General features: G+C 41.9%; 1 protein-coding gene across 7 annotated transcripts in view; it reads left to right on the top strand.

Annotated features, from left to right (window-relative positions):
- UBAP2 (ubiquitin associated protein 2) overlaps nucleotides 1–17,314 on the top strand; it is a 136,865-nt gene that overhangs the window by 32,454 nt on the left and 87,097 nt on the right. For all 7 annotated transcript variants that reach the window (XM_032308535.1, XM_032308539.1, XM_032308537.1 and 4 more), the window contains one exon: nucleotides 9,439–9,578. In XM_032308535.1, coding sequence (XP_032164426.1) covers nucleotides 9,480–9,578 — 99 coding nt within the window. In that variant the 5' untranslated portion in view covers nucleotides 9,439–9,479. Of the gene's footprint in view, nucleotides 1–9,438; nucleotides 9,579–17,314 lie in introns of those variants that run through there.

The following is a 17,314-nucleotide window of genomic DNA, read 5'->3' on the forward strand; positions in this document are numbered from 1 at the left end:
CCTGCTGAGCAGAGAGCCAGATACGGAGCTTGATCCCAGGACTTCGGGATCATGACCTGAGTTGAAGGCAGAGGCTCAACCCACTGAGCCACCCAGGCACCCCTAGTTGTTTACCTTTAATGAATAATGCCAGACTGTTATACCAAGGGGGGCTTGAACTTAGACCCCTGAGATCAAGAGTCTCTTACCCTTTTGACTGAGCCAACCAGGTGCTCAGTAGTATTTCATTTCATCTCATCTCATATCATCATTTCTTTTTTTCTTTCTTTCAATTTTATTTATTTATTTGAGAGAGTGAGAGGGCACACAGGAGCAGGGGTAGAGGGAGAAGCAGATTCCCCTTTTGATCAGGAAGCCTTCAGGGGCTCAATCCTGTTAATTTGCAATCAGCTAGTCAGGTTTTAGACAATAAAATCTTATTAGAGGGGTGCTTGGCAGGCTCAGAGCAGTGTCTGACTCGTGATCTCCACGTTGTGAATTTGAGCCCCACTTTGATGTAGAGGTTACTAAAAAATGTAAATAAACTTAAAACACACACACACACACAACCTTTTTAGAATTTCTTTTTTTTCTTTTTCCTTAACATTATTTGTCAGGCAGAAATCACAAGTAGGCAGAGAGGCAGGCAGAGAGAGAGAGGTGGAAGCAGGCTCCTGGCTGAGCAGAGCACCTGATGCAGGGCTCGATCCCAGGACACCGGGACCATGACCTGAGCCGAAGGCAGAGGCTTCAACCCACTGAGCCACCCAGGCGCCCCCTGAGTGAACCTTTTAAAAGAGTTGGGACAGGTGTGTCTATGTGGCTCAGTCCCTTAAATGTCTCCCTTTGCCTCAGATCATGCTTCCAGGGTCTTGGGATCAAGCCCAGAACTAGATTCTTGCTTATTTATTTATTTATTTAGATTTTATTTATTTATCTGACAGAGACAGACACAGGAAGAGAGGGAGCACAAGTTGGGTGGGGGTGGGAATCAGAGAAAGAGAGGTAGGCTTCCTGCTGAACAGGGAGCCTGATGAGGGACTCCATCCCAGAACTCAGGCATCATGACCTGAGCTGAAGGCAGATGCTTAACGACTGAGCTACCCAGGCATCCCTGAGACAAATCTTTAATGAAAAACATTATTTAAGGGGCGCCTGGGTGGCTCAGTGGGTTAAGTAAGCGTCTGCCTTGGGCTCAGGTCATGATCCTAGGACATCCTGGGATCAAGCCCAAATCAGTCTTTTTCTGTTTCATGGGGAGTTTGCTTCTCCCTCTCTGTGCTCACTCTGCTCATTTTCTTTTGCAAGCAAATAAATAAAACCTTAAAAAAAAAAAAAAAGAAAGAAAAATATTTCTTAAATGTGTTATTTTTACCTTTAGTGAGATAGTGAATCTTGCAGCCAGGATTGTAATAAGCTGTAGAGTCTTCTTTAGGAAGGACTACTTTCAAATTTATTGACGCTTATGGGAAAGGGCCCCGATGTTAGAGGTGGGTATAAGCAGCTCTTCACCTGGCGACATCATCTATGCCTTGAATAAGTGGACTCTAGTTTAAAATCCAATTCTTTTTTTTTTTTTTTTTTAAAGATTTTATTTATTTGACAGAGAGATCACAAGTAGGCAGAGAGGCAGGCAGAGAGAGGGGGGAAGCAGGCTCCCCATTGAGCAGAAAGACTGACTTGGGGCTTGATCCCAGGACCCTGAGATCATGACCTGAGCTGAAGGCAGAGGCTTAACCTACTGAGCCACCCAGGCACCCCCAAATTCTTTTATTTTGTGGGATATTTTAATTACCACATGGTAAATTTTTAAATTTTATTTGTCAGAGCACAAGCGGGGGGAGGGGCCGGCAGAGGGAGAAGCAGTCTCCCTGCTGAGCATGGAGCTGGATGTGGGACTGACGCATCCATGGATCCTGGGATCATGCCCTGAGCTGAAGGCAGATGATTAACTGAGCAAGGCACGCAGGCATCCCTTGTGGATATGTTAGCAAGGGATTTATTCATCTTTACCCACATCTCCCTTGATTATTCAGTTAAGTTGTGATTCTGAATTTCTGTCGTTTGATTTGCTTTCATGGTAACACATAGATCACAATGCCACTATATGTGTATATTCAGGATTTCTGCTTTCAGTTGGGATCTTCCATGTTACTCCTCAATTCTTTTACTTGCTTTCTGTCAATTTTCCCTCATAATAATCTTAGTAACTGTCCCACATAACTGTCACACATCTTTGCCATTTTCTTGGATTCCTCTGTCTACCCCCATCTAGTATTCCTTCTCTGCAAATGTTTTTATCTGTTTTACTAAAAAATTAAAGACCAGTACAACAAAGTATATTGATTATCTCTCCTAATCATAAAAATGTAGCTGCTGTTATGCTTCTCTCTTTTCTTGATTATGGTGGGCATGGGTACGGATCCCTCTTGTCCAAGTGGATCATTTTATCTTCACTGTTGTTGCAGTGTATTGCCTCTCAGTTACCTCCTCTTCAGCCCATGCATATGTGTGTGTCTCTCTCTCTCTCTTATTTTTTTTTTTTTAAATATTATTTATTTTTATTGAGAGAAAAAGTGAGATAGAGAGCATATGCAGGCTGGGTCAAGGCCAGAGGTGGAGGGAGATGCAGGCTCCTCGCTGAACAGGGAGCCCAAGGTGAGGCAGGGCTTGATTGCAGGACCTGGAGATCATGACCTGAGCTGAAGGCAGTCACTTAACCGACTGAGCCACCCAGGTACCCCCTCTCTTTTTTAAGTTTGCTTATTTATTTTGTTCATAATCTTTGCCCCCAGCGTGAAGTGCACTCTCGACCTGGATATCAAGACTTGCATATTCTACGCACTGAGCCAGCCAGGTGCCCCTAGGTCTCTCTTATTCAGTAAATATATATTAATTGTGTGTACTGCCCATGTTAGGCCCCAGAAGAACAAGGGTGATGGGACAGAAATAAACACTGTCCTCAAGGGACTTTCTGTATGTTAGACTTGCTCAGTGCCCCCCCCCCTTTTTAAAAGATTTTATTTATTTGAGGGTACAAGATGGGGGAGGGTCAGAGGGAGAAGCAGACTCCCTGCTGAGTGGGGAGCCCAGTGCTGGGCTTGATCCTGGGACTCTAGGATCATGAACTGAAGACAGACACTTACTTATTTTTTTATGATTTTATTTATCTGTCAGACAGCACAAGTGGGGGGCTGCAGGCAGAGGGAAAAACAGGCTCCCCACTGAGCAAGGAGTCTGATGCGGGATTTGATCCCAGAATCCCAGGATCATGACCTGAGCAAAGGCAGATGCCCAACAGACTGAGTCACCCAGGCATCCTGGAGGCAGACACTTAAAAATGACTGAGCCACCCAGGCGCCCCAGTGTTCTTCATCCTTGGAAAACTCTACTTTGATGCTCTGTGTCTCGTAGTTACCATCTCTTTCAAGTATGTTTAGTTTGCTCGCTCTCTTCCTCACTCACCTTCGCTTTTTCCTCATCAGCATCGAGGCTGTATTAGTAGTAGTCACCAGTGACCTCCTAGTTTGAGTTCCAATGGACATTTCATTCAGTGATTTAAAATTCTTGAAATTTAAAATTTTCTTCTATGTTACTTTACATGGTAATTTTAAACGTTGCTATTTTTCTGAGTGTGTGCAACTCATGAAAAATTAGGGAGATGGTGAGGTGTGGTACAGATGGACTTCGGAGCTCGATTCTATGTCTTATTTTCATAGTTAAGACTTCTGTCTCTTCCAGCCTGTCCTCTTCTAGTTTAGGATTATAAAGGCAATGGTTATTTCATAATAGTACATAGTTTGGTTTGTAAGCTGTGTACCCCAGGAAATAAGCAGTTAAGACTCCCTGTATTGCATCCTAATGGTCTGTGTAGAAACTTTCTGAGCTTTTCTTTTTTTCTTTTCTTTTTTTTTTTTTTAAAGATTTTATTTATTCATTTGACACAGAGAGATCACAAGTAGGCAGAGAGGCAGGCAGAGAGAGAGAGAGGAGGAAGCAGGCTCCCCGCGGAGCAGAGAACCCGATGCGGGTCTCGATCCCAGGACCCTGAGATCATGACCTGAGCCGAAGGCAGCAGCTTAACCCACTGAGCCACCCAGGCGCCCTGAGCTTTTCTTTTTTAAAAATATTTTATTTATTTATTTTAAAGATAGTGCAGGATCGAGTGGGGGTAAGAGCAGATGGAGAGGGACAAGCAGACTCAACATTGAGTGCAGGCTTGAGGTGGGGCTCGATCTCAAGACTCTGAGATCATGACTTGAGTGGAAATCAAGAGTCAAATGCTCAACCAACTGAGCCACCCAGGCTTCATGAGTTTTAATTCTGATTCTTAAAACAGGGATTATGCTGGGCGCCTGGGTGGCTCAGTTGGTTAAGCAACCGCCTTCCGCTCAGGTCACGGTCCCAGAGTCCCAGGATCGAGTCCCGCATCAGGCTCCCAGCTCCATGGGGAGTCTGCTTCTCCCTCTGACCTTCTCGCCTCTCATGCTCTCTCTCACTGTCTCTCAAATAAATAAATAACAATCTTAAAAAAATAATAAAATAAAATAGGGATTATGCCAAGTTTTGTAGAGTAGTTTTGAGGATAAGTGGGAGTAATGTATATAAAAATATTTAACTTGGTAGTCAGCACAGAGTAAATTTGAAAAAAAAGTTTTGTTGTTTTCAGCACGTTCAGTCCTGAAGGTAATCCTTTTCTTGTTTGGACTTATTCCTGAATCTCACTCTCCAGAAGATGTCATTTCAACTCTTAGGTGTTTCTTATGCCTCCCCTTTTTTTTCTGTTTATATTTACACTTCTCTTATCCTCCCCGTATTATATAGTAATTTTTTTTTAGATTATTTATCTAAATAGATAACAGAGATCACAAGTAGGCAGAGAGGCAGGCAGAGAGAGAAAGGGAAGCAGGTTCCCTGCTGAGCAGAGAGCCTGATGCTCTCAATCTCAGGACCCTGGGATCATGACTTCAGCCGAAGGAAGAGGCTTTAACCCACTGAGCCACCCAGGTGCCCCTCTGTAGTAATTTTTGGTTAGATCAGTATTCACTGTCCATATTATTATAACCATATAAATGTTATAGTTGAGCCATATTGCCTTTTTTTTTTTTTTTTTACTTAACAATTGTTTTTTTCCCACAGTCCTTAGATTTCTAGGTATTCACCACTGATGATCCTCTATACTTTCTTTTGTATGTGCAGATTCACTTCTAAGCATTCTCAAAAACATTTTCTTGGAGGCATCTCTGGTAGCACTCTTCCTATCCTCTGGTTAGATTTAATTGCTTCAGGGCCTCCTAATAGCTGTATTCTTGATCTTTTTTCACTGTCATTTGTGTGAGCCGCCTCCTGTGTTCGACCCCTTTGTTATCCAACCCCCCCCCAATCTCGGTAAGCAGTCATCTGTTTTCTCTCACTATAGTTTTGTCTTTTTCCTAATATTAAAAAAAAAAATAGAATCCTATTGAATCATCATGAATTGGAGGCTGGATTCTTTCATGTACATATTTGAGGTTTATCCCAGGTATGTTTAGCAATAGTTCATTCTTTTTTATTGCTGAGTAATATTCTGCTATGTGGTTGTGTTACAGATAATTCAGCCTTTGAAGGACATTGGCTTATTTTCTGTTTTGGGGGATTGAGTAAAGGTGCTGTGAATATTCAGATGCTTTTTCAGGAAGGTGGCCCATGGTCGTTCCAAGGTATAAGGGAGGTTGTGAAATTATGTTTTGAGGTTTTTGCGCTCTTCACTAGAGGATCAGAGGGAGAAATACTTTGTTGTGAGTAGGTATTGGTGGGTAGTTCATAGTGTTAATTGTAGATAGCTTCTCCTTGATTTGTTCGTTCCTGGAGTGTCCTGGTTTTCTGAGTTACTGTGTATGTGTGTGCAACTTGCTTCTGTCTTTTAATTAAATTTTTTTTGAAGTTTTTTAAAAAGATTTTATTTATTTATTTGACCAACAGAGATCACAGGTAGGCAGAGAGGCAGGCACAGAGAGAGATGGGGAAGCAGGCCACCCGCTGAGCAGAGAGCCTTACACAGGGCTTGATCCCAGGACCCTGGGCTCAATCCCAGGACCCGGGGCTCAACCTGAGCTGAAGGCAGAGGCCCCAACCCACTGAGCCATCCAGGCACCCCAAAGATTTTATTTATTTTTAAAGAGAGGAAGTGAGTGTACAGGGACAGGGATGAAGGGAGAGAAGAGAATCTTAAGAAGACTCCCCGCTGAGCACAGAGCCAGAAGTACAGTTTGATCTTATGACCCCAAGATGATGACCTGAACTGAAATCAAGAGTCAGGAAGCTTAACCAACAGGGTGGGATGCTTAACGACTCAGGTGCCCCTGATTGACAATTAAAAGTTTTTATGGCATTTAAAAATACTTATTTAGGGGTGCCTGGGTGGCTCAGATGGTTGAGCATGTGCCTTTAGCTTAGGTCACGATCCTTGGGGTCCTGATGGAGTCCCATATCAGGTTCCGTGCTCGGCAGGGAGTCTGCTTTTCCCTCCTGATCTCTCTCTCTCTTACTCTCTTTCTCAAATAAATAAAATAAAAGAATTACCAGGGATATAACTTTTAAAAAATTATTTATTTTCAGGAGAAAGTGTATTCATGCAAGTGGGGTTGGAGGGGCAGAGAGAGAGAGAACCCCAAGCAGATTCGGTGCTCATCGCGAAGCCCAACGAAGGGCTCTATCCCACAACTCCCAAGATGGTGACCTGAGCTGAAATCCAGAGTTGGATGCTTAATTGACTGAGGCACCATGTGCCCCATTTAAAAAAATTTTTTTAAAGCTCTTCTTAATCTATTTTAGAGAAAGAGCATGAGAGAGAGCAAAAGGGAGGGGCAGAGAGAGGAGGAGAGTCTTAAACAGACTCCGTAGAGACCTGTGCAGGGATTGATCCCATGACCCTTGAGATCACAACCTGAGCTGAAACCAAGAATTGGACGCTTAACCAACTGTGCCACCCAGGTGTCCCCTGATTGATATTTTTTAAACATTTATTTATTTATTTTTAAAATTTTATTTATTGACAGAGTGAGCACAAGCATGGGTATTGGCAGAGGGAGAGGGAGAAGTAGGTTTCCTATGGAGCAGGGAGCCAAACATGGGTCTTGATCCCAGGACCTTGGGATTATGATCTGAGCGGAAGGCAAGTGCTTAACTGTCTGAGCCACCCAGGTGCTGTGCCCTATTATTTATTTATTTAATTTTTTAATTTTTAATTTTTTAAAAGATTTTATTTGACAGTCATATCAAAAGTGGGCAGAGAGGCAGGCATAGAGCGAGATGGGGAAGCAGGCTCCCTGCTGAGCAGAGAGCCCATAGTGGGGCTTGATCCCAGGACCCTGGGCTCGATTCCAGGACCCTGGGGTCAACCTGAGCTGAAGACAGAGGCTTTAACCCACTGAGCCACCCATGAGCCCCTATTTATTTTTTTTAAAGTGGGGTCCTTGCCCAGTGCGGGGCTTAAACTCATGAACCTGAGATGAAGAATTGGATGCTCTACAAAACGAGCCAGCTAGGCATTCTCCCCACCCCATTCCCCCTTTTTTGGATTTTATTTTTTGAAAAGATTTTGTTTATTTATTTATTAGAGAGAGAGAGAGAGCGCGCGCACAGAAGCAGGGGAAGGGACATGGGGGAGGGATAGGGACAAGCAGACTGTGCTAAACCTGATCCCACAATTTAACGATATAATGACTTGATCCAAAAATCAAGAGTCAGGGACACTTAACTGACTCAGCCAGCCAGGTGCCCCTGTATAATCATGTTTTGATGGCGTATCATATTTAGTTATATGCTTAGCTCTTTGTAACTGTTTAGTATTCGTCAACTGAATAAAGGAGAATGATATGCACAGTTGTTTTTGTCTCCTTGGAAGATGTACTATTTGTAAGTGGGTTTGTCATTAGATATAGCTTAATCCTTGACAGCACACATTTTGAATTGGATTATTGTCAGATAAAATCTTGGCTGGATACGTGTTGGATACATGTTTGGGCTCAAACACCAACAGTAAATGGAAAGAGACAAGAAACTACATGTAGTGTTAACTACATTTAGTGGTTAAATAAATACTTATTAAGAACAATTGGTGATATTTAAGATTTTTGTTTGGAATTGCTGTAATCATACCATAGACTTTTATTTTATTTTATTTTTAAAGACTTTATTCATTTATTTGACAGACAGAGATCACAGGTAGGCAGAGAGTCAGGCAGAGAGAGAGAGAGGGGGAAACAGGCTCTCTGCTGAGCAGAGCCCGATGTGGGTCTTGATACCAGGACCCTGAGATCATGACCTGAGCTGAAGGCAGAGGCTTTAACCCACTGAGCCACCCAGGCACCCCCATTTCTTTATTTTTATTTTTATTTATTATTATTTTTTAAAGATTTTATTTTTTCAGGAAGCCTGGCTGGCTCAGTGGGTTAAAGCCTCTGCTTCGGCTCAGGTCATGATCTCAGGGTCCTGGTATCAAGACCCACATCTGCGGAGCAGAGAGCCTGCTTCCCCTTCTCTCTCTCTTCCTGACTCTCTGCCTACTTGTGATCTCTGTCTGTCAAATAAATAAAATCTTAAAAAAATTTATTTTTTCATGGGGGATAGAGATGCAGGGGCAGAGGGAGAAAACAGGTCTTTGTGGAGCAGGGAGTCTAATGAAGAACTTGATCTCAGGACCCTGGGAGGATGACCTGAGCTGAAGGTAGATGCTTAACTGACTGAGCCACCCAAGCACCCCTTTATTTTTAGTTTTTAAAAAGATTTATTTTAGAGCACAAGTGAGTGGGGATGGAGGAGGTAAGAGAGAGCTTTAAGCAGACTCTGTGTTGAGCAACGAATCCACCTGGGGCTCGATCTCACAACCCTGAGACCACGAACTGACCTGAAATAAAAACTCAGATGTTTAACCACCTGCACCACCCAGGTGCCCCTAAGATTTTATTTTATTTTTTGTTTTTTATTTGAGAGAGAAAGTATGGGCAAAAGAGTAAGTGAGAGAGAGCTTGAGCTGGGGGAGAGTCAGATGGTGAAGGGCAGACAGACTCCCCACTTAGCAGGGACCCTGATGCAGGGCTTGATCCCACAACCCTGAGATCATAACCTGATCCGAAGGCAGACACTTAACTCACTTAGCCACTGAGGCCCCCCTAAGATTTTTAAGTAATTTCGGCACGCAGTATGGGACTCGAACTCACAACCGTGAGATCAAGAATTGCATGCTTCACTGTCTGAGCCAGCAAGGTGCCTCAACCATAGACTTTTAGATAGCATTAGTAAAATTGGCTTAATTGTTACTAGGAAAATACAAAATCCTAATGGGTTGTTTCTTGAGAATTTGTGTTTTAGAGAGCTGTTAGGTTTTGTCTTGTATTTCCTCCATATTCCTGAATTTTATCTTTGCGTTTTACTATGGTTTTGAAGTTTTTGCTTACTACCATTCCGGCTTTTTTGCAGATTTTCTATTTTGTACATACGTTATTTTGTATATACTGTATATGATGACTTCAGTGAGCAGTGACCGTTCACGAGGTGCTCGGGAAAAAACACAGATTTCAGCGACACAGGCATCACAACTACAGAAACAAGTAGTACAGGTAAGTTTTTGTGGACCTCTTGTTTTGTATAGAGTTATGTTAATTAGAGTGCACATACTCTCCTTTGTTGGTACCATAAGATTTTGAATCTTGTTTTTAAAAAGTAGGTTGTATTCCGTGGGAAAGAGAAAATATCATGATTCAGGTACTGTTGGACATTGTTTCTTATCTATTTGATTGTGAACTTTTTCCTCTCCCTGTTAGCATCTAGGCCATCTCCTTTTTCTTTTCCTTTTTTTTTTTTTTTTAAATGATTTTAAGTAATTTCTACACCCAATATGGGGCTCGAAGCTAAAGCCCTGAGGTGAAGAGTCACATGTTCTACTGATTGAACCAGCCAGGCACTCCTCCTTTTCTTTATTAACCTAGGTATGTGCCTGAATGTAATATGGAAATCCAGGGTATATGGATAGTTTATGCTCTGAAGTAGAGAAATCGGTGAATTATATAAGAGACTTACAAAAAGCTGCTTTTTCTTTCAAGCATTGTTAGCTGGGGAAAGTCAGTTAATATTAAGATGGATTTTTTTTTTAAAGATTTTTTAAAATTTATTTATCAGAGAGAGAGAGAGAGAGGGAGAGAGAGCGAGCACAGGCAGACAGAATGGCAGGCAGAGGCAGAGGGAGAAGCAGGCTCCCAGCCCAGCAAGGAGCCCGATGTGGGACTCGATCCCAGGATGCTGGGATCATGACCTGAGCCGAAGGCAGCTGCTCAACCAACTGAGCCACCCAGGCGTCCCTTAAGATGGATTTTAATTAACAAGGTCAATATAAATAAAACGTTTAATGTTAAATAGTCCCTCTTGGGGCGACTAGGTGGCTCAGTCAGTTGAGTGTCTGCCCCTTGATTTCGGGTCAGGTCATGATCTTAGGGTGGTCGATTGAACCCTGTATGGTTCTCTGTGCTCATGGTGTGTCTGCTTGAGATTCTTTCCCTCTCTCGCTCTGCTGCCCCTAAAATAAATAAATAAAAGAAAATCTTAGATAACAAATAGTCTCTCCTTCTGAATTTGTTTATATTATTATTTTAAATTATGTGAGTTAAGTTAAATAAAATGCTAAGTATAGTGCCTGATACAAGATTGAGCATTTTATAGATGTTATTGAGTAGATTTGCAAACCTTTTTTCAGAGGTCCATCATAAATTTCAGATTGGTGATTTGACCATGCTTTGATAGCTAATTACAAGTATTTTTTTTTTAAAGATTATTTATTTATTTGACAGATCACAAGTAGGCAGAGAGGCAGAGAGAGAGAAAGAGGAGGAAACAGACTCCCTGCTGAGCAGAGAGCCCGACCCCAGGACCCCGAGGTCATGACCTGAGTGGAAGGCAGAGGCTTTAACCCACTGAGCCACCCAGGCGCCCCTACAAGTACTTTTTTTATAATCAGTCATAACCAAGTGCCCTGTGGATGTTAAGGGACACAGAGAGTAGACTATTGTTGTTTTATATTTTTTAATATAAGGTTAGCCTTAAATTTTGCTTCTGTCAGTAGACTTACAACTCTGCTCTTCAGTGCTTATTTCTAAATACATTTACCCCCATAGATAATTATTCACAACTGGTAACGAAAGATGACTTCTTTTTTTTTTTTTAAGATTCTATTTATTTATTTGACAGAGAGAGCAGGAGCACAAGCAGGGGGAGTGGCAGGGAGAGGGAGAAGCAGACTCCTTACTAAGCAGAGAGCCCGATGTGGGGTTTGATCCCAAGAGTCTGGGATCATGACTTGAGCCGAAGGCAGACGCGTAACTGACTGAGCCACCCAGGTGCCCAAAAGACTACTTCTTGTTGCAAAAATTTTGACTATATTACACCCTCCTTTTGTAGATGAATGCTTATGAGGCTAATAATGAAACATTTTCATATCAAAGAAGAAATACAAGTTAGGAGTAATCATAGGTACAGCCTAACTGACTGGCTCAGTCAGTGGAGCATGTGATTCCTGATCTCAGTGTTGTAAGTTTTTTTTTTTTTTTAAAGATTTTATTTATTTATTTGACAGAGAGAAATCACAAGTAGATGGAGAGGCAGGCAGAGAGAGAGAGAGGGAAGCAGGCTCCCTGCCGAGCAGAGAGCCCGATGCGGGACTCGATCCCAGGACCCCGAGATCATGACCTGAGCCGAAGGCAGCGGCTTAACCCACTGAGCCACCCAGGCGCCCCTCAGTGTTGTAAGTTTGAGCTTACAAGTTTGGATGTAGAGAATACTTCAAAATAAAATAAAAAAAAAATTTTTTTTAAGTGCAATCTTTTAGGGGTGCCTAGATGGCTCAGTCAGTTAAGCATCTGCTTTTGGGTCATGATCCCAGGGGGATCATAGTTCTGCCTTGGGTCATGATCCCAGGGTTCTGGTATGGAGCCCAGCATTGGGCTCTCCGGCTTAGCAGAGAGCCTGCTTCTCCCTCTTGCCCCTGCTTGTTCTCTTTCTCTCTCTGTTTCTCTCTCAAATAAACAACATCTTTTAAGAAAATTAAAAAAAAAAAAGTGTGATCTTTTAAAGAGGGCCAAATGAAATATTGAGAATGTAAATTGTTTCTGTCTCCCACCCAAGTAGAGTCCGTGGGCTGATTTCCGGTGAATCGGAGTCTCCAGACTGTTCTCCCAAGGATTGTTGTCACGATTAGTTTTCATGGTCTCTTGTGGGGCAGCTCATTTTATGTGATTAGATAAAAAACTGCCCGCTGAGCTGTGGGAAGGATTCTTAGACACTTAGATTCCTAATTTCCCTTTTTATAATAGTATGGTGAGAATTTCTCAAACAGTATGAATAACATTGTTAATGTTCATTTATCTCATCAATCTAAGACTATCTTTAGATTATGAGTAAAGTGGGTCTGTCACTTTACTAACTGAATTACTTAAGTCTCTTTGAACCTCACTTAAAAACAAAACCAAACCCAAAAACCATGCTTTGAGATTTATAGGAAAGATAGTATACGTAATTCCTGAATCTCTTTTGTTCAAATCTCCCAGGTACTAACATTTTTACCATGTTTATATTTTCTCCTTTCTACAAAGAAGAAACTATATACAGTTTGCCCCCTACAACCTTTTTAGAGTTACATACCACATCTGAATACTTCAGTATTTTTTTTTTCCAAGGACATGTTATAGAACAATTATTAAAAATTATTAAAAAATCAGGAAATCAACTCATATAATCCACAGACTATGTTACTCTTTTCCCAGTTGTCTCAGTATTGTCCCTTTTAGCTAATTAAGTGCTTTTTCATACATTGTATTCAGATGTCTGTTCTCCAGTCATTTTTATTTTTTTTTATTTTTAAATTTTTTAAAAAGATTTTATTTACTTATTTGACAGAGATCACAGGTAGAGAGAGAGGCAGGCAGAGAGAGAGGAGGAAGCAGACTCCCCGCTGAGCAGAGAGCCTGATGCGGTACTCGATCCCAGGAGCCACCAAGGCACCCAGATCTCCAGGTTTTTAAAATGTGACATGAAGGGGCATCTGAGTGGCTCAGTTGGCTGAATGTCTGCCTTAGGCTTGCGTCATGGTGTTGGGGTCCCGGAATCCACAGCATCAGTCTTCCTGTTCAGCAGGGCTCCCTCCTCTGCCCCTTCCTGGTCTTGCGTGCTTTCTCCGTCCCTCTCTTTCAAATACATAAATGGTTAAAAAAAAATGACGTGGAGCATAATGTTTTCCTTTTCAGGATGGTTGTAAGGAATTCGAAATGGTGTATGTTGTATTCAGGAAGCGGTAATATTTACTCATTGTATATTCCACCCAAGTTATGAAGTGATTATAATACTGTTTGAAATTATGTTGGAAAATGCCTGGCTCCTGATCAACTGAGACAGGACCCAAAATTACAGTATGAAAAAACTTAAAACAAGAAAAAAAAAATAGTAGACTATGTTAATAATGTTTCTCTTTGGGTGGTGAACATAACGATTTAAAAAAATTGTATTTCGTTATGTTTCCAAGTTTTTGGGGTGGCAGATAAAACAGAAAAATATTTGGCTTCCATAGGAAAGTTGTCAAGACATTCTTCACTGTGAAAGTAGTTTAGCTCTGGAGAGCCTGGCTGGCTCAGTCACGAAGCATGTAACTCTTGATTCCCAGGTTGTGTATTCAAGTCCTTTGGGGGTGTGGAGTTTACCTAAAACATCAGGAGAAAAAAAATGAAAGTAGCTTAGCCCATTATAAGTCAAGTGAATGGAAGAGAGACTCAGAGGAAGAGATTAGTACAACTGCTTTTATTGGCAAGACTCTTTTTCAAGCTGACAGTTGGGTGGTGGATGTCACTAATAGTTGTTGTAGGGTAGGCTGCATTCACCTTGTTTAACTTCAAATTATCAGTTGATTTTGCTTTTTCCTTTGATTTTTCAAGTTGTACAGATTTCTTGACATTTCCCAGAGGTTGTCCTGGCAAGTTTCCTGTCTTGAATTTATGTTTGGGGTTTTCTTTATTTTTTTTTTAAATTTATTTTAAAATTATTTTCTTAGAAAAGATTTTATTTATTTGACAGAGAGAGATCACAAGTAGGCAGAGAAGCAGGCAGAGAGAGAGGAAAGTAAGCTCCCTGCCGAGCAGAGAGCCCGATGCGGGGCTCGATCCCAGGACCCTGAGATCATGACCTGAGCTGAAGGCAGTGGCTTAACCCACTGAGCCACCCAGGCACCCCTGGTTTTTTTTTTAAGATTTTATTTATTTATTTGATAGGCAGAGAGGCAGGCAGAGAGAGAGAGAGAGAGGAGGAAGCAGGCTCCCCGCTGAGCAGAGAGCCCCATGCAGGGCTTGATCCCAGGATCCTGGGATCATCACCTGAGCCGAAGGCAGAGGCTTTAACCCACTGAGCCACCCAGGTGCCCGTGGGGTTTTCTTTATTGCATATTTAACGTAATTTCCTTGGCTAGGGTAGTCAACAAAAGTAAAAAATTTTTTAAGTTCTGATGTAAAATGCTTTTTATTTCATTAATATGACAGGCTAGTATTAAAGTACTGTAGTTGTTAGAACAGCTGTTAAGTCCATCAGGTCTGCTTCCAAAGTTAAGTTTAAGATTTTTTTTGTTTTTTAAGATTTTATTTATTTGTCAGAGAGAGAGAGGGAGAGAGAGTGAGCACAGGCAGACAGAATGGCAGGCAGAGACAGAGGGAGAAGCAGGCTCCCCGCCGAGCAAGGAGCCCGATGTGGGACTTGATCCCAGAACGCTGGGATCATGACCCGAGCGGAAGGCAGTTGCCCAACCAACTGAGCCACCCAAGCGTCCCCAAAGTTAAGTTTAAATGGCTCTCTTAGGAAGAATACAGATGATAATACTGAAGAGAAATGCAAAGAATATTTGAGTCCTTGTGCTTAAGCTGAGAAAATTAAGTCTCAATAAATTAGCACTTGGTATTTACCTAATGTATGACTTGATGTTTTATTTTTTATTTTAGGTATGTAGGTGTATTTTTTTATTTTATTAACATATGTATTGTTTCAGGGGTGCAGATCTGTGAATCGTCAGGCTTACACACTTAACAGCACTCACCATAGCACATACTCTCCCAATGTCCACAATCCAGTCACCCTCCCCACATACCCCCACCCCCAGTTTGTTTTGTGAGATTAAGAGTCTCTTACGTTTTGTTTCCCTCCACATCTTTATGTGTGTTTTTTTTTTTTTTAAAGATTTTATTTATTTATTTGACAGAGAGAGATCACAAGTAGGCAGCGAGGCAGGCAGAGAGAGAGAGAGAGGAGGAAGCAGGCTTTCCACTGACCAGAGAGCCTGATGCGGGACTTGATCCCAGAACCCTGAGATCATGACCTGAGCTGAAGGCAGAGGCTTAACCCACTGAGCCACCCAGGCGCCCCTAGGCTCCACACCCACTGTTGGGCTTGAAGTCATGATTCTGAGATCGAGTTGCAGGCTCTACTGAGCCAGCTAGGGGCCCCTTAACTTTACATTTTAGAAATTTGGGGGTGAAACAATATAAAATGAAAATGTAAAAAATATATGGAAGCCCTAGACTGTTGCCTATAGTAAAATGCTATTATCAATAACTGTTCTTACAGTCTTTAGAGAAAGTCAGTTCAAGTGTTTTCTTGTTAATACTTTGTAAGATGGTTTAATAGAGTCACGGGAAGCATTTTTTACCATCTGTAACTTGTGTACATTAAGGAAGCACAGGCATTCTCAGGCAGTTTTCAAGTTTAAATATTGCTGCTTTTAGATCTGTTGTTGGTGACTGTTTTCCCCCCTGCCCTATTACTTGTAATCCCCCATGCCTTTCAGAAAGATACTACAGCCAGAATCCTTGGTTTTAGCTGTGTCTTATACTCTGTGTCATTGCTGTATGTTACATTTTCTGTCTGAAATGTCTTGAACCAGTCACATTCTTCTTCTTTTTTTTTTTTTTAAGATTTTATTTTTTAGGGGCACCTGGGTGGCTCAGTGGGTTAAAGCCTCTGCCTTCAGCTCAGGTCATGATCCCAGGGTCCTGGGATCGAGCCCCACATTGGGCTCTGCTCAGCAGGGAGCCTGCTTCTCTCCCTCTCTCTGCGCCTGCCTCTCTGCCTACTTGTGATCTCTGTCTGTCGAATAAATAAATAAATAAATAAGATCTTTAAAAAAAAAAAGGTTTTATTTTTTATTTGTTAGAGCATAAGCAGGGGAAGTGTGACAGGCAGAGGGAGAAACGGTGAAGTATTGAAATTTTTTCCCCTAACATTATTTTTTTTTTAAAAAGATTTTATTTATTTACTTATTTGGCACAAGCAAGCAGAGTGGTAGGCAGAAGGAGAGAAGCAGGCTTCCCGATGAGCAAGGAGCCGGATGTGGGACTGGATCCCAGTACCCTGGGATCATGACCTGAGCCAAAGGCAGCCGCTTAACCGACTGAGCCACTCAGGCATCCCTCCCCCTAACATTTTATTATGAAAATGTTCAAATACAAAGAGTCATTGAAAAGAGTTGTATGGTGAAGACCCATATACTCAAAATTAGCTTTTTTCTTTTTTTTTTTTTTTTTTAAGATTTTATTTATTTTTTTGGGAGAGAGCAAGAGAGAGCACAAGCAGGGAGGATAGGGAGAAGCAGGCTGCCTGCCAGTCAGGGAGCCTCATGTGGGGCTGGGATTGTGACCTGGGCTGAGGGCAGGCATTTAACTGACTAAGCTAACCAGTTGTCCCCAAATTGGCCTTTTTTTTTTTTTAAAGATTTTATTTATTTATTTGATAGGCAGAGATCACAAGTAGGCAGAGAGGCAGGCAGAGAGAGAGAGGAGGAAGCAGGCTCCCTGCTGAGCAGAGAGCCCGATGCAGGGCTCGATCCCAGGACCCTGGGATCATGACCTGAGTTGAAGGCAGAGGCTTTAACCCACTGAGCCACCCAGGCGCCCCCAGAATTGGCTTTTTTTTTTTTATTTTTTTTTATTTTTTAAAGATTTTATTTATTTATTTGACAGAGAGAGATCACAAGTAGGCAGAGAGGCAGGCAGAGAGAGAGGAAGGGAAGCAGGCCCCCTGCTGAGCAGAGAGCCCGATGTGGGACTCGATCCCAGGACCCTGAGATCATGACCTGAGCCGAAGGCAGCGGCTTAACCCACTGAGCCACCCAGGCGCCCCATAGAATTGGCTTTTTGATTTATTTGTTTTATTACATCTGACTAGCTATCCATTTTATCTTATTTTCTTGATGCATTTCAAGGTAAATTGAAGTCATCAATATACTTTCATCCTAAGCTCTTTAGTGTATATACATATATAACTAGAGTTTGATACTTGT

This window comes from Mustela erminea, chromosome 12 (assembly GCF_009829155.1).
Source record: "Mustela erminea isolate mMusErm1 chromosome 12, mMusErm1.Pri, whole genome shotgun sequence".
Taxonomy (NCBI): Eukaryota; Metazoa; Chordata; class Mammalia; order Carnivora; family Mustelidae; genus Mustela; species Mustela erminea.